General features: G+C 35.9%; 2 protein-coding genes across 4 annotated transcripts; one reads left to right on the top strand and one right to left on the bottom strand.

The window, feature by feature from the left end:
- Window positions 1-3,287: 3,287 nt before the first annotated feature.
- On the bottom strand, window positions 3,288-5,139 carry LOC128923493 (uncharacterized). Its single transcript, XM_054235751.1, has 2 exons — window positions 3,445-5,139; window positions 3,288-3,296 (listed from the first exon to the last, which is right to left on the bottom strand). Exons 1-2 carry the CDS (start codon window positions 5,137-5,139, stop codon window positions 3,288-3,290), a joined length of 1,704 nt encoding a protein of 567 aa, XP_054091726.1.
- Window positions 5,140-15,099: 9,960 nt separating this feature from the next.
- Window positions 15,100-19,459, top strand: LOC128923524 (uncharacterized). 3 transcript variants are annotated; one of them, XM_054235789.1, is made up of 5 exons: window positions 15,100-15,407; window positions 15,487-15,583; window positions 15,648-15,702; window positions 15,844-16,121; window positions 16,237-19,459. In XM_054235789.1, the coding sequence occupies exon 5, from the start codon at window positions 17,482-17,484 to the stop codon at window positions 18,856-18,858; it is 1,377 nt and encodes a 458-aa protein (XP_054091764.1). In that variant the 5' UTR covers window positions 15,100-15,407; window positions 15,487-15,583; window positions 15,648-15,702; window positions 15,844-16,121; window positions 16,237-17,481; the 3' UTR covers window positions 18,859-19,459. The 3 variants fall into 3 exon arrangements, with proteins under 3 accessions (XP_054091764.1, XP_054091766.1, XP_054091765.1); XM_054235791.1 differs by having other exon boundaries at window positions 15,844-16,914; window positions 17,454-19,459; XM_054235790.1 differs by having other exon boundaries at window positions 15,844-19,459.
- The last annotated feature ends 2,847 nt before the right edge of the window (window positions 19,460-22,306 follow it).

Here is a 22,306-nt window from a genome sequence, read left to right as displayed (position 1 = left end):
ATTATTATGGTATGCCATCACCTGATCGTCCGACCACCGACTTAATTAACACCGATTTACAACGAGAAAAACAATATGACCATGGTAGTTTAGCTACAATTATCGCGAACAGTGAGCCATTATTGACAGCTGAACAAAAAATTATTTATAATCAGATTATGCTGACTGTTGCTGCTAAACAAGGCGGCTTTTTCTTCTTGGACGCACCAGGTGGAACCGGTAAGACATTTTTAATATCGTTGATTCTTGCCAAGATACGGTCACAACTGAAAATCGCATTGGCAGTTACATCATCAGGCATTGCGGCTACTATGCTAGATGGTGGGCGAACGGCACATTCAGCATTTAAGTTGCCATTACAAATTCATAGCAACCCAAACGCAATATGTAACATAAAAAAAAAATAGCGCAATAGCTGCAGTGTTGCAAAGAAGTTCTATCATTATTTGTGATGAGTGCACAATGGCTCACAAATATTCACTCGAGGCATTGCACCGAACTATGCAAGATTTGAACGGCAATAATAAACTTTTTGGAGGTGCTGTCATATTGCTATCTGGTGATTTCCGACAGACGTTGCCGGTCATACCTCGCTCTACTTTCGCCGATGAGATTAACGCATGTTTAAAAAAATCATTTTTATGGAGAAATGTTAAAACACTTCGATTGACTATAAACATGCGCGTACATTTACTTAATGATCCATTAGCACATATATTTTCGGAACAATTGCTAGATATTGGGAACGGTACAATAGAACGGCAACCAAACACGCAATGCATTAAACTGCCAGATAATTTCTGCACTGTTGTTCACACAAAAATTGAATCGATCTGATGTCTTTTAAATCAATCGATACTGTTGTCGATGAAAATGAAAGTGTAAATTTTCCAACTGAATTTTTAAACTCTCAAGATATACCTGGAATGCCACCACATATTCTTCGGTTGAAGATTGGTTCAATTATTATTCTTCTGCGTAATTTGAATCCCCCTCGGTTATGTAACGGTACACGTTTGGTCATCAAAAAGTTAACAGGGAATATTCTTGAAGCAACCATTTTGACTGGAAAGTTTAAAGGAGAAGTGGTCCTGTTGCTCCGTATTCCAATGATACCGTCAGAATCTACGATACCATTCAGAAGACTACAGTTTCCTATTCGTTTAGCTTTTGCCATATCCATTAATAAGTCTCAAGGCCAAACAATGTCCATTTGTGGGTTAGATTTGGATAATCCATGTTTTTCCCATGGGCAATTATATGTTGCATGCTCACGTGTGGGAAAACCATCAAATCTATTTGTGTTAGCTCGAGACAGGTTAACCAAAAATATTGTGCACCAATTAGTGCTAAGTTAAATTAAAATGTTTATAATTCAAAAAAATAAATACTACTATTAAAAATTAAGAATTATCTTTCCTAAGATTATAAAATTAAATGTTACATGTTATCAACTAATAATTTTGTAATTAACTTATTTGTTAAAACAAATTTTATGAAAATTTGTGCTTATTATCAACTCTACGAAAATTTTCATCAATAATTTTAAAAATTTTGACCTCAAGTTCAAATCTCAATCCCGTGGATTTTTATACCACATATGTATATACTAAGGTTTCCGTCTTTATTCATAAATAATAATTTCACTGTAGTGAATAGTTTACTACAACATAGCAAATCTAAAAGTGAGGAAATGTTCATTCTGAGAATTCGAATGATTCAAACCGATTTATCGTTTAAGTTCAAAATTTTACAGTTTCATATGTACATACATAGGTATGTATGTGTCATGTTAGCGTGTTGGAGAGCCATCTTCTTTATTTGTTTACACGCTACGCAACAAAACAAAGAACGAACTTCGCCAAAAATATTTATATTGATCAGAGACGTTATTCCCTGAATATATTAACATTCCATACAAATAAATGGCCTTAAACAGAGTTCAAAAAGCGTTTTAACTATTTCAAATAAAAATTGGGCGGGGCGAAGTTCGCCGGGTCAGCTAGTCTGAATATATAAAAATCACGTGTCACGTTGTTTGTTTTCGATGGACTCCTAAACTACTGAACCGATTTTAATGAAATTTTTAACACTGTGTGCAGGTTGGTCCAACTTGAAAGATAGGATAGTTTATAACTCTCCTTATAGTCGCATTATTTATTTATTGCAAATTATTTCTTTATTATTAGCAAAGAGCTATCCACCAGTTGGTGGCGCTAAGTGCGCTATGTTACAGTAGATGGCGCTATATTTCTTTCATGGATTTAGGCTGTCATAACAAAAGCTGCCACTTGCTAAAAACATTAAATGAAAATGCGTTGTTTGAAGTTTATATTATACGAATCTATGACTTCCAATATTCTAAATTTAAGAAAAAATCACATACAATCCGTGAAATAAATAAAGTTATGTACATATGTATGGTCAGACAAATAAGCAATGCTGCCACTCTTTTCCAGTAAATCTTCCTCGAATTTGGGAGATTTCAGAGGAATTTAGGAAATCGCAGAGTTGATTTCTGCAAGTATTTCCTAAATGCAAAAAAAAAAATTTCATTTATTTGCATTTAGGTATAGAATTTTGTATGGCTAATGCCCGGTTTCACAGTCCATACTTAAGTTGTGCCTAAATAAAATCTTAGCTAAGTATTGTTGCAAACTGAGTAGTCGTTTGCGTTTCACAGTCAATGCTTAATTTCTATAAAATTTTATTATGATATATGGCATCGTTATGGGCATTTAGGTATAGAATTTTGTATGGCTAATGCCCGGTTTCACAGTCCATACTTAAGTTGTGTCTAAATAAAATCTTAGCTAAGTATTGTTGCAAACTGAGTAGTCGTTTGCGTTTCACAGTCAATGCTTAATTTCTATAAAATTTTATTATGATATATGGCAACGTTATGGGCAACATATGTTTTACAAATATCATTCATAAAAATATGTTTGAAATATTTAAATTACTAGCTGACCCGGCGAACTTTGTTCCGCCTTAATGGCAATAAATAAGCAGTTTTTTTTTATTTTATTCGAAAAAATACAAAATAAAATTAAATAACTACATTAATCATTCATTATTATTTCTGTATTTTAGTACATAGGTTGCTCTTCACTTAAGCACCTTGTGATACACGACATTTTTTGTTTTATTATCAGGCGCAAAAACAAACAACGCAGATGGTCTTCCGACCCGTGAACATGCCACGTATAATTGACCATGGGAAAAACATGAATGTTCTAGATTTAAACCACAAACTTTTAAGGATTGGCCTTGTGATTTGTTGATTGTCACGGCAACTGCAAGAAGTATCGGAAATTGAAGTCTTTTAAATTCAAACGGCATATCGGTTGGGATCATCGGGATCCTCGGAATGAGAACTTCCTCACCTTTGAATTTTCCTATCATTATCGTAGCGTAAATTACATTGTTCATCAATTTACTAACCACCAAACGCGTACCGTTGCACAGTTTTGGTTGGTTTATGTTTCGAAGCATGATTACTACGGAGCCAACGTTTAGGCGTAAATTGTGCGGTGGTAAGCCAGGCACGTCCAAAGAGTTTAAAAATTCAATTGGATAGTTGGTGGCTTCATCTTCATTTGTGACGCAGTCAATAGATTTGAATGAATGCATTGTTCCAATGATCTTATTTTGAATTATGTAGTTCAGGTCATCTACATCTTTATTCTTAGCCGCTAAAATTGCTCGCTCACTCAACCATTCATTATTTTTGTAGTTAGAAATAATATTTGGAAATACATTGTTGATAAGTTCGTCTTTTGATGAGACAAAATTACAGAAATTATTTGGAAATGATATTAATCCGCTCGATTCATCGACAGGTACTTGACCATTACCGATAGTCAGCAATTGCTCCGAGAAATCTTCAGCAGATGTATCATTAAGCAATGTAACTCTCATGTTTGTTGTCAGCTGCAGTTTCTTCACATAGCGCCATAGATTTGACGATTTGAGGCAAGCGTTTATTTCGTCGGCAGCCGTAGATCTTGGAATTACTGGCAGTATTTGGCGGAAATCGCCAGACAGTAAAATCATTGCTCCTCCAAAACATCTCGAGTCATTGCGTAAATCTTTTAATGTTCGGTTAAGTGCTTCTAATGCACGTTTATGCGCCATTGTGCATTCGTCCCAGATGATGATTTTCGATGTCGCTAAAACTTTGGCCATTGCTGAGTGTTTTGCCATATTACACATTGGTTCTTCAATAGTTTGAAGATTTAACGGTAATTTGAATGCTGAATGAGCCGTACGGCATCCTTCTAACAATGTGGCTGCTATTCCAGAAGAAGCAACTGCAACCGCTATGTTGGATCTCGCCCGAACAGTTGCTAAAACTAATGACATAAGGAATGTCTTGCCAGTTCCACCAGGGGCATCTAGGAAATATAAACCACCATTTTCATCAGCGATTGCCTTCATTAAAGTATCATAAACTTTCTTTTGTTGGTAATTCAACAGGGGTACATTCCTTTGAACTACTAAATCTAATTCCTGGTGATCATATTCACGTTCCCGTTCCAATTCTCGATTAAATGCGTCATTCATTTCACGATTTGGCGCTGGCATTCCTAACCTGATTAATAAATTACCGCACATGAGGTAACACATATCTTCGATCAAGAGTAAAGCACGATTATGTATCTCCTCATTCATCTCAATATCGTGATTTCTGGAACTGACACGACTTTGATGTAACATATCTTCTGACATACTATCCTTATATTTGTGCCACAGGTTACATGGGTTTGATGGAAAACATGTCGAAATTATGATAGCGAATAATGTGCGTATCTGACTTGGAGATGCAGAGATAATGGCTTCAGCGATTGTCGTATCCCAATGGGTATCGTTTTCTAATAAGTTCAATTCTTCACATGCAGCACGATATGTTGGGAATATTACACCATTAACAGTTCGTAGTGTCTCAAATGAAGTTGGTCCACGCACATTTACCAGCAACAACCGCAAATAGAAACATTCATCATTCTTTGGATGAACTGTATTCATACGACCAAGAGCATCAGTAGAACGCACATCTGGATACCCAGAAACCGCATCACCTTGCTTCCGTCTTTGAAAATTCTTGGATGAAGCATTCCAAGTATAATAACGTGGCATCTCCGAGTAAATCAAAGTTCGTGCAAACTGATCGCTTTGGCAGATTGCAAAAAAAACTGGTCAATGTAGTTGCTGGAGGTGTTTCAGCACGTTGCGTAGCATTCGAAGCCGTGAAATATACTCGTTGACCATTCTCTAGATGCACCGCCAAATGTATAACAGTAGGATGACGTTCGTGAATGGGAAATGCGAATATACGCCAAATCGCTTCATTACAGTTCACATAACGACCAACTTGATAGCGTGAAATTTCATCGTTGGTATTCGAGGATTGCAATCCAAAAACCGCCATATCACTGCCTTTCGTTCAATGTGTCTTGAACGTTTTAGAAATAAGTGGCGAATATGGAACAATCCAACTGTTGTCGACAACGAAATCCATTCTTTTCACTTTCGTTGTGACAGTTCGACCGTTGTCATCTGGTGATCGACGCCGATACAGCGGATACCCATCGTTGCCAGTGACAGTCTCCACCGTTAATTTCCGTGGATATCGTTTAGAGCACTTTCCATCGACCATGCAAGGTGATTGGGGGTTGATGGCACCACACGGTCCATGAATCATATTAGTAGTAACAACATCATGTAGGTCTGGATCGACTTCATGATCAGGAATCTCGGCACATATGATATCATCTATTTGGTCAGGCTGAATTCTTTCCACTAACCAAATAAGAATGTGTGCGTGCGGCAGGCCTCGCTTTTGCCATTCGATTGAGTACATCCAGCATCGAGTATCTCCAAAGACGCGTTGTTTAACAATAAAGTTCATCAGGGACCGAATTTTTTGCCTGAATATACGTGCTGTGATGTCGTGTCTATCATTTGATGTTTGTCCGGGAAGCAGCAATTGAGTAATTTCTATCAATTTTGGATTACAGGTAAAAGTAATAAAGAGATCTGGCCGGCCGTAATGACGAACATATGTCATTGCATCTTGTGCATATTCATGCATATGACGTGGGCTACCAATGTACGTCGCCGGCAGAATAGTTAATCGACCAATATTAGCTGCATTTCCTTCAGTACTAACTGCACCACGTAAATGGATGTACTCCTCAGAACGCAGTTTGGCTTGGTTCAACCTAATAAATGTTAAACGTTCCGTTTCTATTTTTACATACATGTCAACGCAATACTGCTGAAACAATCGACGAAATCGCAGCAAATAGTTGTCAGCATTTTGACGAATCATCAAACGATATGCATAATAATTCATTGAGCTAACTTTCTTTGTAGTTTCTTCACCTGAAATTAAAAATTTGATAATTAACCATTTCAAAGGCAAATAATACAGACATTAACCATTATTAAGATACTGATACTTTACCATTCAATGGATTTATCATTTTAATATTAAAATAATATCCATCTTCTCCTTGCCAAAACATCAGTGGGTATTGCAATGCGTCATATGATCGATGAGTTTCCGATATTTGTTGCAGTTGCCCAGTATCGCGACGTGTAAGCACAATATCGCGTTTTTCCAATTGTTCACCAACAATCAGGATGGCAACTTCGTCTACTGTTGGAGCATTAAATGTGCGTTCGTGTGTTCCAGATGGTCGTTTATCTGCTTTGATGACAACTTTATAGTCATCATTTGGCATGCGCTCTAAAGCACTCTTAAACAACCTGACCAACGCATGATGTTCATGAAGCAGACACTGCAAGTCTTGAAGAATTGCTCGCTTCATTCCTGCATTGATCCCTAGGCGTCGATCAAGTTGTTCTTCCATGTTGCCCATGAAATATATTTGTAAAAATTTATTTTGTGTATCGTCGAAAGGTAGTAATGTTCCAATTCGATGGTGAATCTGTCCTTGTATCTACAAAATAAAAACCAGACAGTATTAACTGGGTTATAAACACTTTTTCTGTAGGAGAGTAGTATAATACATACCAATAGATAAACTAAGTTATTCTTTAACTACATTCTATGTAAGTACAAAAATAAATACCTTAAATGTCGGATTAAAACCTCCTTCTTCGATAATGTCTGCCCCAAATGACGTCATTTGGAAACAACTATTGTATTTTCGAGTATTTGCAAGAAAGTAGCGTGATTCTTGTGTTTCGCCGCAAATCAATGAATACAATGGCTCATGTGGCGGAGTCAACACTGGCAATTTCACTTTACCATTAACGCAGCATAATCCAGGCGTTTCTCCGGAAAACTTTAATGCACCACAATACTCGCAAACAACGTCCATTTGCCCAATGCAAACGCTAGGATGCAAGCTGTAATCATTGTTGCAATCGTATCGAAACGCAGCTCGATTCAAATCAGCTAAATATCTTGTTCTGCGTCGCAAATTATCTATTTGTTGACTTCTGTTGTTCGCTCGACGATTCTGCATTGCCAACCGAGCTGTTTCACGGGCTGCTTCACTTTGCTCTCGTGATTGAGAAGCACGAAGTCGAGCCATACTATTGCGGCGCTGTTCACGTGCAATTTCTTGTTCTTCTTCAGTCCTTTCATTTGCAGTATTTTGTATTCTTCTTGCATTACGGCTTTGTCGGGAAAGATTCGATCGTCTTGGTCGCGGCATTATTAATTAAACTTCACTTCACTTCAATCCACTTGTTAATTATTTATTTAATAGAAATAGTTTTAATATTGATTTCTTACAAATATCAAATTGCCATCCATACGTCATTACATAGCTGTCATTTTACGTCAATTATGGGCAACATATGTTTTACAAATGTCATTCATAAAAATATGTTTGAAATATTTAAATTATAACAGACAATACATAAATTTGCGAGGAAAATTATATCAAAAATTGATGAAAACAACAAAAGAACCCCAAATTTCATCACTAGCGAGTCGGAGCACCTATGGGTACTGAAGGAAAAGTATAAGCTGTTATTGAAAGATGTCGCTGAAAATTCAAAGCAAATTCAAAACAAAATTCAGCTGTTATTTAAGCATTGCTTAAGCCTCTCATTTTCAGTGCTTAAGCATAACCTAAGTATGAACTGTAAAACACTATTTTCCTGTTTTATCTTAAGCACAACATAAGTATGGAGTACATTTGGAGTTAAATTTAGAGCAATATGTGCTATTGCAGCAGATGGCGCTACATCAGAATACATTTATTGACACTTATTTGTGATACTAACGTCTGACGTTGTAAGGTAATTAAATAAGTGCGCTGTATTAGGCTAGATGGCGCTATAGAAGCAGATGCTGTTGTATTAAAAGTCCAAACGTTTCTTTTAGCTAAAATTTATTAAATATAAAGTCTTTATTCATAAATAATAATTTCACTGTAGTGAATAGTTTACTACAACAAAGCAAATCTAAAAGTGAGGAAATGTTCATTCTAAGAATTCGAATGATTCAAACCGATTTATCGTTTAAGTTCAAAATTTTACAGTTTCATATGTACATACATAGGTATGTATGTGTCATGTTAGCGTGTTGGAGAGCCATCTTCTTTATTTGTTTACACACTACACAACAAAACAAAGAACGAACTTCGCCAAAAATATTTAAATTGATCAGAGACGTTATTCCCTGAATATATTAACATTCCATACAAATAAATGGCCTTGAACAGAGTTCAAAAAGCGTTTTAACTATTTCAAATAAAAATTGGGCGGGGCGAAGTTCGCCGGGTCAGCTAGTATATATATATATATATATATATATACTAGCTGATATATATATATATATATATATATATATATACTAGCTGCTATATATATATATTATATCATCATAAAATATATAATAACTGTATATAAAATATCATAATATCCAGCTAAGACCAAATATCTTCCATGTTTAGCATAATCTGACTCAGATAGACTATTACCATCATCAAAATCTAGCCCATCTTCACTCTCCCAGAGCACTTGTCATATTTGTCATATTTCATCTTTTTAGAAAGTCCTCGCAGAGGGTTCATCTTCTATTTCTGATACAGATTCTGTCCATTTTTCAGGTACTGGGCGGCAGTTAACAACAGGAATATAAAATATAAATTCTAGCAATTTCACAATTATACTATATTGGATAAAGATTAATATTATTATGTTAATACAACTCTAACAAATAATTTCGACCAAATTAGTTATCACAAAAACGGTACTCACGGACTTTCTTTTGGATCATTAAAAGAGAAATAATTCTTTCATACATAACTTTTGTGTATCTTGAACCGCTTTCGCAGCGCAAGGAACAGAAACCCTCAAAGATAAATAATTTCCCCGTTTTTTACACATTTACCTTTTGGTCGCAGCTATATAGCCTATAGCATTCCTCGATAAATGGACTATCCAACACAAAAAGAATTATTCAATTTGAACCAGTAGTTCCGGAGATTAGCGCGTTCAAACAAACAAACTCTTCAGCTTTATAATATTAGTATCGATAAATAAATAAACATTAATTAAATAATTTTAAAATTAAAACCATTTTGGTTTGAAATTTTAAGAAAATTTAAATATAGGAATAAAAAAATGCAACCCTGCATCAGCTGACGATTAGGGATATTAGAGCAGTTCAGCTATATTTTTATGTGTATAATTTATATGACGCTGCTGAAAGAGCGCAACTGAGACGTATGATCACATGTATACGTACGTGTGGGCGGAAAGTGGTAAAAAAATACACCACCAGCTATGCTAGCCTATGGAAAACTCACCACTTTTTTGACGTGTTTAGAGGGTTTCAAAAGCTTCGGTTTAACCAGTTTTTGCGGCACTTCTGGCTGGCAGGGTGTATATTCATTTATACGTGTGTGTATATATGTGTGTATTTTCATAAAAATATTCAATTTTCAATACATGTTCGGTTCTGTGTATGAATAAAGTTTGTCAGTACGTGTACACTTTTTCTGTAGTTGGCTTTGTATATTTTTACATTACTGCAAGTGTTTGAATATATGTATGATTGTATGTCTATTTTCTCATTTGTAGTTTTGTGTGTGCGTATCATAGCTGGCTTTTGAAAATTTTTACATTGCGGCAGGTGTTTGTTTATGTACGTGTAGTTGAGTGTATTTTTGGGAATTTGAATTTGTTTTTGTGAAGAGAAAATTTGTTTGAGCAAGTGTTTTTTTGTGTGACGTAATTTGTTTTTCGTTTTTTTTTTTTTGAGCACAGGTGTTTTTGAGCACAGGTGTTTTCGAGCATAGGTGTTTTCGAGCACAGGTGTTTTTGAGCGCAGGTGTTTTTGAGCACAGGTGTTTTCGAGCACAGTAGTTTTTGTGTGTAGGCGTGTGTTAGGTAATGCCTTTTGGGGCTTACGTGGTTTACCCACATTGTTAGCGTGGGTGCTGACTCTCATAGAGTCTCAGTGTTTTCTGTGTTTGTTGTTTTTCTGTTTTTTGGTTTTTCTACCAGTGAGTGTTGTGTTGAGTGTCTGGTACTGAGTTGCCACTTGTTTCCGGGGGGATTGGGCAGGTTTTGCTCAAAGGGTACCGGTGTCTGTCCGAGTGTTGAAGGTGCTGATTTTTGTTTAGACTGCGTTCGTAGCTGTTAACCTTAGACCTACAGTGCGATTTGGTTCAGCTCCACATCGGTTGGCTTGGAGCCGTTCGGGGACTTTGTTCTGTCCGGCGGTTTATTGGGTGACCAGTTCCGTGTCTTGAGAGCAGCTGTTCCAAGTCTTATCTGGTTGAGTGGCTTCTGTGCCAGTGTTTTGCCGGCGGATCAGCCTGCCTGGTGAAAGGCCGGAAGTAGAAATGCTTCCCTCACGGAGGAGAAGGGCTAAACACCCTGCTGGGAATGAGGAGAAAGAGCTTGCGTTAGCAGTGGAGACCTCGTGGTGATGAGGGTACTGGACCTTCGGTTGGGTCTCCGCCGCATAGGAAGGTAAGGATAGGTTCGCCATCGTTGGTGATGTTAGGGGATATGAGTAGTTGCGGTGATATGGGTGACACCACTGAAGAAGTGGTTGTCCACCCTGTTGTTAGCAAGCGTGGAGGTGTAGCAAGGACTAAGGGGAAGAACCTTGTGAAGGGAACTTCTGCTAAGGAGTGTCCTGTTAGCGCTGTTAAGGAGGGTGGGAAAGAGGATATTTTTGTTGGGGGAGGTGCTGTCAGCTATGTTGCTGCTATGAAGGCGGTAACAGCTGAGCTCAGTGGAGTTGTTTTTGGTGACAAAAACTTTGAGGTTACGACTGCGAAGGGGCTGATGGAGCTTGCCTCGAGGTATGAGGCACTCCTGATGACGGTAGTAACCGAGAATGCTCATTTTCGCGGTCAGGTTGACGCTCTCAGGGGGGGTTGTGGGGGATCTATTCCCCAAACGAAGAGGTCGGTAGTGGGTTTGGCTCCGGCTGAGTTGGCTCCGGCTGAGTCTAAGGAGGTGATTAAGAAGGTCGTGAAGGAGGTGGGAACTTCCCTCGGAGTGCGAGTACACGAGGTGAAGCCGATTAAGGGTGGTGGGGGGGTTATTCGCACCCCCTCTGTTTTAGAGAGGGAAAAGGTGGCGAATCCGGAAGTAGGGTCCGCGGGTTGTGGTTCAGGGGGTTCACACCGAAATCTCCCATGATGACTTCATGGAGGAGCTCTTTCGGTTGAACCTTGAGGGAGGACTGATGTCCTCCCTGAGGCACGAAAGTCAGATGTGCGGATGGTCAGTCGGCCCTGGAAGGTGGCCGCTGATGGTAGCACCAACGTTGTCATTGAGGGGTCGGACAAATTAATGTCCGCCCTCTTGGAGGCGGGAAGGTGCTACATAAAGTGGTTCTCCTTCAGGGTTCGACCGGATAGCCCAGTTGCTGGCTGCTTCCGGTGTATGGGTTTTGACCATAGAGTGGCTGAGTGTAGGGCCAAATCAGATGTTTGTAGGCGGTGCGGTCAAGAAGGACATGGAGCTGCCGGTTGTGGCAATGCACCCCATTGTCGCAACTGTGCATTTAAGGGTAGGCCAGCTGGGCATCTTATGATGTCAGCTATCTGCCCGATATACTGCGGCGTTGTTGAGCGCGCCCTTGCCAGACACTGATGGGAGGGATTTTTCAGCTTAATTGTCAGGGGTCGTATGCCGTTATGTGTGAGTTGGGGGGTTGTATGATTGAGGGGGGTGTGGCATTACCTTACTCCAGGTGCCTTACGCCACCAATGGTGTGGTTCGGGGTCTTCCTGGAGGTTTAAGGGTCTTTACGGACCCTGGGGTTAATGCTGATTGTAGAATTTCAGAGTGTTCAGACGTGTTTTCGTGTCTGTGCGTTTTCTGTGTCTTGAATTTTTTGCGAATTGGTTTTTTTTTTGTATGGGAGCCCTCAGCATTGGATGTAAGTACATTCATCAGAGTATTTGTGTATTAGTTTGTGATTCGTGGTAGTTTTTTTAGCGTTTTTACATACATATTTACGCATTTGCCCTGCCAGCCAGGCCTAACCACTTTCCCCTCATGTTTCTTTAATTACTAACACCAACGCACACGTTTGGGTTGTTTTGTTTTTTAACCCTAATGCGATGAAAAAATAATTCCTCTAAAATGCTTAGAAATATGTTTCTCAAAAGTCGAATTAATCATACTAGGGTTAATACATTTCGAATTTCCCAAACAGAACAAAACTAGTTATCTCATTTCTTGTTCTTATTAAATGAGTGTGAAAGAGAAAACGTAATTGTCATTGGTGCCAAAAAATATCCCATAAAGGGAAATAAAAAATTATTGAAAAACGCGCGTCATTTGCGTTCATAAAACATAAAGGTAAGTCGAATGATTTTATTGTTATTTTGATTTATATTTATTTAATTATTTTATTAACATTGTAGAGTACATTAGCATCCAGCAATAGTCAGCGGCAACATTTCAACATCAACATATATTTCAAGAGCAGCAAACCAAAAAATTTAGTATTTAATTTATTATGTGTATTGTATTAGTGCCTGTTTCGGTTTTGTGTGCCTGCGCAGTGCTAATATTGTATAAAAAGAAATGTGTTTCATGCGGCCTGCGCAGTGCAAAAATTAAAGGAATATAAGCGGTTTTGTGTGCCTGCGCAGTGCAAAAACAATATTAAAAGAAATCTAGTGTAAAGAAATATATTTTTGCTGTATACTTTTTTATTAATTTCGTAATTTCTTTTTTCAGATTGCGTCGTGATTTTATCATATTCACCAAATTACAATTATAAAAACTATAATTATTATTATAATATGTTAACTATTTTTATTTAATTAATATATTCTTCATCTATTATCAACCTTCTCTTTTTCAGATATTATAAGATTTTTTATTTAATTAACCTTTTATCATATAATTATTATTTATTTTCAGATATTATTATTATTTTTCTTTAATTAATTAATTTTCAGGTATTAATAATATTTTTCCCTAATATTTTTTTCAGATATTAATAATCTGTTTCTTTTATTTACCTATTTTCAGATATCTTATTTTATTTTACTTTTTATAAATACTATTTTGTACTTTAAGTATATTGAAATTAAATGTAAATATATATGAATAAATAAATAAACATTAATTAAATAATTTTAAAATTAAAAAAATTTTGGTTTGAAATTTTAAGAAAATTTAAATATAGGAATAAAAAAATGCAACCCTGCATCAGCTGACGATTAGGGATATTAGAGCAGTTCAGCTATATTTTTATGTGTATAATTTATATGACGCTGCTGAATGAGCGCAACTGAGACGTATGATCACATGTATACGTACGTGTGGGGGGAAAGTGGTAAAAAATACACCACCAGCTATGCTAGCCTATGGAAAACTCACCACTTTTTTGACGTGTTTAGAGGGTTTCAAAAGTTTCGGTTTAACCAGTTTTTGCGGCACTTCTGGCTGGCAGGGTGAATATTCATTTATACGTGTGTGTATATATGTGTGTATTTTCATAAAAATATGCAATTTTCAATACATGTTCGGTTGTGTGTATGAATAAAGTTTGTCAGTACGTGTATACTTTTTCTGTAGTTGGCTTTGTATATTTTTACATTACTGCAAGTGTTTGAATATATGTATGATTGTATGTCTATTTTCTCATTTGTAGTTTTGTGTGTGCGTATCATAGCTGGCTTTTGAAAATTTTTACATTGCGGTAGGTGTTTGTTTATGTACGTATAGTTGAGTGTATTTTTAGAAATTTGAATTTGTTTTTGTGAAGAGAAAATTTGTTTGAGCAAGTGTTTTTTTGTGTGACGTAATTTGTTTTTCGTTTGTTTTTTTTTTTGAGCACAGGTGTTTTCGAGCATAGGTGTTTTCGAGCATAGGTGTTTTTTAGCGCAGGTGTTTTTGAGCACCGGTGTTTTCGAGCACAGTAGTTTTTGTGTGTAGGCGTGTGTTAGGTAGTGTTTTTGGGGCTTACGTGGTTTACCCACATTGTTAGCGTGGGTGCTGACTCTCATAGAGTCTCAGTGTTTTCTGTGTTTGTTGTTTTTCTGTTTTTTGGTGTTTTCGTTTCTGTGCGTTTTCTGTGTCTTGAATTTTGTGTGAATTGGTGTTTTTTGTATGGGAGCCCTCAGCATTGGATGTAAGTACATTCATCAGAGTATTTGTGTATTAGATTGTGATTTGTGGTAGCTTTTTTAGCGTTTTTACATACATATTTACGCATTTTCCCTGCCAGCCAGGCCTAACCACTTTCCCCTCATGTTTCTTTAATTACTAACATCAACGCACACGTTTGGCTTGTTTTGTTTTTTAACCCTAATGCGATGAAAAAATAATTCCTCTAAAATGCTTAGAAATATGTTTCTCAAAAGTCGAATTAATCATACTAGGGTTAATACATTTCGAATTTCCCAAACAGAACAAAACTAGTTATCTCATTTCTTGTTCTTATTAAATGAGTGTGAAAGAGAAAACGTAATTGTCATTGGTGCCAAAAAATATCCCATAAAGGGAAATAAAAAATTATTGAAAAACGCGCGTCATTTGCGTTCATAAAACATAAAGGTAAGTCGAATGATTTTATTGTTATTTTGATTTATATTTATTTAATTATTTTATTAACATTGTAGAGTACATTAGCATCCAGCAATAGTCAGCGGCAACATTTCAACATCAACATATATTTCAAGAGCAGCAAACCAAAAAATTTAGTATTTAATTTATTATGTGTATTGTATTAGTGCCTGTTTCGGTTTTGTGTGCCTGCGCAGTGCTAATCTATATATATAAAAAGAAGTTACATTTCCTTGGTAATCTTATAACTCAAGAACCGCCGAATCGATTGACACAAAAATTTTAGAGTTCGTTCCTACCTATAAGGAGGTGGTTTGTGTGAAGTTTGTTTGGAATCGGTGCAGCCTTTCCTGAGCTTGACATTTTTTGTGAGTAAATACACTGTACCAAAATCAAGTATTTTCAATACGATTTATCAATTTTACATCGTACTCTTTTTGCGAACAGAATATTAATTTGCTGTCATTGGAATTCAGTTGACAGTTTTCTTATGTGCTTTGAGTTCTTTTATATCTTGCTCTCATTTTGAACAAACATACTTTTGGTGAGTGTTAACCATGTGTTTCTTTTTTAATTGTATTTTAATTGCTTCATTTTTATATATATAGTTCAATTGCCAAGCGTTACTTAATTTTCACAATTTTAATTTGATCTCATTTTCCGGTGAGTGTTTTCTTTATTTGTACAATTGAGGTTATGTCCAGTGTGAGTGAATGTGAATTCATATTTCCACGCACACACATTGAAGTTTGAATTAAATGAATTAGAAATAATTTTCAATGTATTGCTTTTACATTCAATTAGTCATACACTCTACTGAAAGAATGCCACGTTCAAGACGACCAAACATTGGCAGACGTTCACGTCAATCAAATGCTACAGCGTTAAATCGAAGATCACAAAGTGAAGAAGATTGTGTTCGACGAAATGAAATGGAAACACAACGACACAGACAGAGAACTCACTTGGATAATTCGAAAAAGCATTTCCTTTTAAATATTCAAAAATACAATTCATGCTTTCAAATGACATCTTTTGGAGCTACAAATATTATAAAAGATGGAATTATGCCGACGTTTAAGGTGATTTCTTCGTGTGGAATTAGCAATATCATTTTTAATTTAATGTGTCCCTGTGTTCGATGTTTTTAGAAATTAAGATCCGTTATCATCTATATATATTTCTCGACCGTTACAGATTCAAGGTCAAATATACCATAGAGCTGGATCTTTGCTACAATTACCACATGGTGATCATACATTTTTGCAAATATATTTCATTGATGGTGAGAATCGTGAACTAAATAAGCGCTGTGCAATTTCGACGAATACGAGAAGATCAATCATGAATGAATTGCAAACATTTTTTCATCAACACAATGAATTGGTCAAATATACCATAGAGCTGGGTCTTTGCTACCATTACCAGATGGTGATCATACATTTTTGCAAATATATTTCATTGATGGTGAGAATCGTGAATTAAATAAGCGCTATGCAATTTCGACGAATACGAGAAGATCAATCATGAATGAATTGCAAACATTTTTTCATCAACACAATGAATTGGTGAAATTGTTTAAAGTGGCACTCGAACGGATGCCCTCCGATGGCCACAAAATCATAATAAAAGCCGATAAAACACCAATTGGGGAGCACACCAGACGATTCAATCCACCGACGATTGATGAAGTAGCCATTGTTGTAGTTGGCGAACAGTTTCAGTCACGAGATATTGTTTTGTATCGTAGAAATGAGAATTTACAACGTATTTCAGAACTCCATCGCTGTTATGATGCATTGCAATACCCCATTTTGTTTTGGAGAGGGGACGATGGCTATCACATCAACATACCAATGATAAATCCAACAACTGGTACATATACATTTTATTTTGTTTAACACGTTCGCGTTCATTTGAATTTAGCGGGTGGCTGCCAGATAATCACTTAATTTTTCTATACAAAATTGAAGAGCATGAATTCCCGCTTTTTTTCTACAGGTTAATTTTTTTAAACAGTCTGAACAAATTAGGGAATTCTCGCCATTACCACATGAATTTCTTATGCACTTTTGTCGGGATTTCCCGCATTTCGTTTTATTGAAACTTCCCCTCAACAAAGCACAAATGACTGGCACGTTAACTTTGAATGGGGATTCCCCAAATTAAATTTGTTTGAATTGCGGTTGGCCTGTCAGGGATGGTAGTTCACGACTTTACCAACACTAAAAATGTGCAGTGATAAGAAGTGAACCATTTTTGACGGTAGAAAAGTCCTATTCAAATAGCGCGGGAATTCCCGCAATTGTTTTATTGAAGGAAACATGAATGACGGGAATTCCCGCAATTTACGCGAATGTGCTAAATATGATTTATAAATCATTTTCATTCGCTAATTAATTTTTGCAATACAGGTCAAGAATCAACAAAAAAGTCAGTGCGATGAATTTTTATTCGCACCGATTGATGATTCGCCCTCAAGAAACAAATTTTATTTTGCGATGCAATCAACTTTCGCATCAATATATCGTCGATATGTACGCCAAAATTGAAAGTGAGCGATTAAATTTCATCCGATACAATCAAGCCCGATTAAGATCAGAGGAATACATACATTTGCGTGACGCAATAATCAATGATGTAAATGTGAATGATATCGGCCGTTTAACAATTTTACCATCGTCATATGTTGGTAGCCCACGTCATATGCATGAATATACGCAAGATGCGATGACATATGTACGAAATTATGGACGACTGGATCTATTCATAACAATTACGTGCAACCCGAAGTGGGTCGATGTGTCTGATTGTTTACTTGATGGTCAGGTGCCAAAAGATCGGCATGACATAACTGCCCATGTATTCCAACAAAAATTGAAAAAATTAATGGATCTGATTGTAAACCTCCGTGTATTTGGAGAAGTGCGGTGCTTTATGTATACCATAGAGTGGCAAAAAAGAGACTTACCTCACGCACATATTTTGATTTGGTGCGTAAACAAAATAACCCCTAATATGATTGATACCGTCATATCGGCCGAAATTCCAGATCAAACCATCGACCAAGGATTATTCGAAGTTGTCACGAAAAAAATGATTCACGGTCCCTGTGGTGATATTAATCGAAATTCACTTTGTATGATTGATGGTATATGTTCGAAACGTTTTCCAAAGCAATTGATTGCTGAAACAATTACAGGAGATGATGGATATCCACAGTATCGTCGACGATCAACTGAAGACAACGGTAAATCAACTGTAATTAAAATTAAAAATCAAGATGTTGAAATCGATAACCGGTGTATAGTTCCGTACTCACCGATGCTGTCAAAAATGTTCAACGCTCACATCAATGTAGAATATTGCAATTCGGTAAAATCAATCAAATATATTTGCAAGTATGTGAATAAGGGCAGCTATATGGCTGTTTTTGGAGTGGCTCCTGAGAATAATCATGACGAAATTTTGCAGTACCAAATGGGGCGCTATATTAGTACGAATGAAGCTGTATGGCGTATTTTATTGTTTCCAATTCATGACAGACATCCGGTTGTTGTACATTTGGCAGTTCATCTTGAAAACGGCCAACGTGTTTACTACACTGCTGCGAATGCCGAACAAAGAGTAGTAAAACAACAAAAAAATTTCAACGTCGTATTTTTCGAACAGAACAGATTAAATTTTGATTCATCTGACCAAATAACTCGTTGCCAATCATTTATAGTCCAATTTTTACGCTCTCTTGCAAATTTCATTCGCGCCTTTTGGTCCTTTTTGGACAATGCAGGTTTATTTTTTTTAACGGCTGAAATATAGCCAATGTTGTGGAGCGCTCGTCGTGCTGTCCATTTACTAACGTGCTTATTTTTGGCAACTAAAGTATTTTTCGGTGTAATGGTCTTCTTCTTCCTCATTTCTGCCATCATAAGACGTGCATCCGCGCCGGTCAACAGTTTGCGGCGGCCTCTGGTTTGCTCCTTGGGAGCAATATGTCGTCATTTTTGAACGCGAATGACCACAGATTGACTAATATTTAACTCCTTGACTATTTCCCCAGGTGAAGCACCATTATTTGTTAAGGAAACTACATTATTCTCCACATCACGCGATAACTTTTTCATTTTTTTTTTAATACAGAATATTATAGCGGTACACTTGATATAACACTTTATTTATTACTAATCACACGTTTTTACTCATAAATTTGCATTACTGGTCGAAGACGATAGCAAACAATTCAAAACTAATGGTATAAACTGGTTTTATGCTGACTACATACAAAAGTGCAAAATTGAGTACATGCGAGTTATTTTTGTTATGGTTTTTTTTCTCTCTGAATTTGTTGCTTTATGTTTTAAATTTTTTTTTGTATTATTTAGAATGGAACAACGAATACACGAAAAAAAATTTGGTTTTATTTTCTTTGTTATTACTTATTTTATCGTTCAAAAAAGTAAAGAAATGAATTATGTACTCATTTGTGCACGCCACTGTACATGGACCTCAATCATTCCAACATTTACGAACTGTTAATGGTCAATTGTGCGCAACATACCGTGAAGCATGTCAATACTTGCATTTGCTGGAAGATGATACGCATTGGGATGCTACGCTTCGTGATGCATCAATTGTTTCTCCACCAATTCAAATTCGTATGTTTCATGTCATTTGTTTCGTATCATTTCGTATGTTTCGTATCATTTGCGATCATAATATCAACATGTTTTCCATCAAATCCAGGGGAATTGTGGAATAAATACAAAGATTTCATGGCTGAAGACATTTTGATTCGACTTCGACATCGTTCCAATGATCCTGCATTGCTGCTGACATTGGAAATGTATAATGAAGCCTTGGTAATGATCGAAGATTTGTGCCTTACGATTGCAAATAAGGCATTAGGGCAATTAGGATTGACTCCACCAAATCGTCCAATGCATGATTTATTTGAACGAGAATTGCAACGCGAACTGCAATTCGATCGTAATGAATTGCGTGCGTTCGTACAAACGTATACTCCACAATTAAATGATCAACAAAAATATGTATATGACACAGTGATTCAAGCTGTCAATGACAACACTGGTGGAATATTGTTATCTTTTGATTTTCGTCAAACGTTGCATGTTATTCCGAGATCAACACCAGCTGATGAAATTAATGCATGTTTGAAAAGTTTATTTTTGTGGGCACACGTACAAATGCTTTCGTTGACGACCAATATGCGTGTGCGTCTTCAAAATGATTCTTCAGCACGTGAGTTTTCAAAGCAATTGCTGAAGATTGGCGATGGAAAAATGGCAAGTGATCAAAATGGGTTTATCACGTTACCGAATAATTTTTCAATAATTGTATCATCAAAAGAATAACTCATTGATCGCGTTTTTCCAAATATTGCTCAAAATTATAAGAACCATGATTGGTTACGAGAACATGCAATTTTAGCACCAAAAAATGTCAATGTCAATGAAATCAATTTCCACATCCAGGAAAAATTGCCAGGTAATTCGGAAACGTATAAATCCATTGATACTGCTATGAATGATGAAGACGCAGTCAATTATCCGGTTGAATTTTTAAATTCTTTGGAACCACCAGGCATGCCACCGCATAATTTGAATTTGAAAGTTGGTTCATCGATTATACTTCTTCGAAATCTTAATGCACCGAAACTTTGTAATGGGACGAGACTTTCAGTGAAGAAATTGATGCCAAATTTAATTCAAGCTACAATTCTCACTGGCAAAGCAAAAGGTGAAATTGTACTAATACCGCGCATCCCATTAATACCAACGTCTTCAATTTCCTGTTCGGCTATCTTTTGCTATGACCGTCAACAAAGCCCAAGGACAAACGCTCCAGGTGTGTGGAGTTAATATAAGAGGAAGCTTGCTTTTCTCACGGTCAACTGTACGTTGCATGTTCAAGAGTTGGAGCCACGAAAAATTTGTTTATTTATGCACCACATAATAAAACAAAAAATGTTGTGTATACAAGTGTATTAAATTGGACATTGCTTTTCTTCTTCATTATTGTGTTAAGAAATTAAATCTTTTAAGCAATAAATTTTTTGCGTAGAGAAGCGCGCCGGGTAACGCTAGTATTGTATAAAAAGAAATGTGTTTCATGCGGCCTGCGCAGTGCAAAAATTTAAGGATTATATAAGCGGTTTTGTGTGCCTGCGCAGTGCAAAAACAATATTAAAAAAAATCTAGTGTAAAGAAATATATTTTTGCCGTATACTTTTTTATTAATTTCGTAATTTTTTTTTCAGATTGCGTCGCGATTTTATCATATTTACCAAATTACAATTATAAAAACTATAATTATTATTATAATATGTTAACTATTTTTATTTAATTAATATATTTTTCATCTATTATCAACCTTATCTTTTTCAGATATTATAAGAATTTTTATTTAATTAACCTTTTATCATAAAATTATTTTTTATTTTCAGATATTATTATTATTTTTCTTTCAGGTATTATTCTTTATTTTACTTTTATCATATTTTATTTTACTTTTTATAAATACAATTTTGTACTTTAAGTATATTGAAATTAAATGTAAATATATATGAATAAATAAATAAACATTAATTAAATAATTTTAAAATTAAAAAATTTTGGTTTGAAATTTTAAGAAAATTTAAATATATGAATAAAAAAATGCAACCCTGCATCAGCTGACGATTAGGGATATTAGAGCAGTTCAGCTATATTTTTGTGTATATAAATTATATGACACAGCATAATGAGCGCAACAGAGATGTAAAATCACATGTATTCGTACGTGTGAGGGGAATAGTGGTTAAAAACTCACAAGCAGCTATGCTGGGCTTTGGCAAACTCACCACATTTTTTACCACTTTTGTAGGTTTAAAAAACTTCGGTTTAACCAGCTTTTTCACTACCTTTGGCTGGCAGGGGTGTATATTCATTTATACGTGTGTGTATATATGTGTGTATTTTCATAAAAATATTCAATTTTCAATACATGTTCGGTTGTGTGTATGAATAAAGTTTGTCAGTACGTGTATACTTTTTCTGTAGTTGGCTTTGTATATTTTTACATTACTGCAAGTGTTTGAATATATGTATGATTGTATGTCTATTTTCTCATTTGTAGTTTTGTGTGTGCGTATCATAGCTGGCTTTTGAAAATTTTTACATTGCGGCAGGTGTTTGTTTATGTACGTGTAGTTGAGTGTATTTTTGGAAATTTGAATTTGTTTTTGTGAAGAGAAAATTTGTTTGAGCAA

This window comes from Zeugodacus cucurbitae, chromosome Y (genome assembly GCF_028554725.1).
Source record: "Zeugodacus cucurbitae isolate PBARC_wt_2022May chromosome Y, idZeuCucr1.2, whole genome shotgun sequence".
NCBI classification, from domain to species: Eukaryota; Metazoa; Arthropoda; class Insecta; order Diptera; family Tephritidae; genus Zeugodacus; species Zeugodacus cucurbitae.
This window is presented reverse-complemented; position numbering and strand designations above follow the sequence as displayed.

Coding starts and splice junctions, on each gene's coding strand:
- LOC128923493 (XM_054235751.1), bottom strand. CDS start 5,139: ATGCCACGTTATTATACTTGGAATGCTTCATCCAAGAATTTTCAAAGA.
- LOC128923524 (XM_054235789.1), top strand. CDS start 17,482: ATGAATTTTTATTCGCACCGATTGATGATTCGCCCTCAAGAAACAAAT.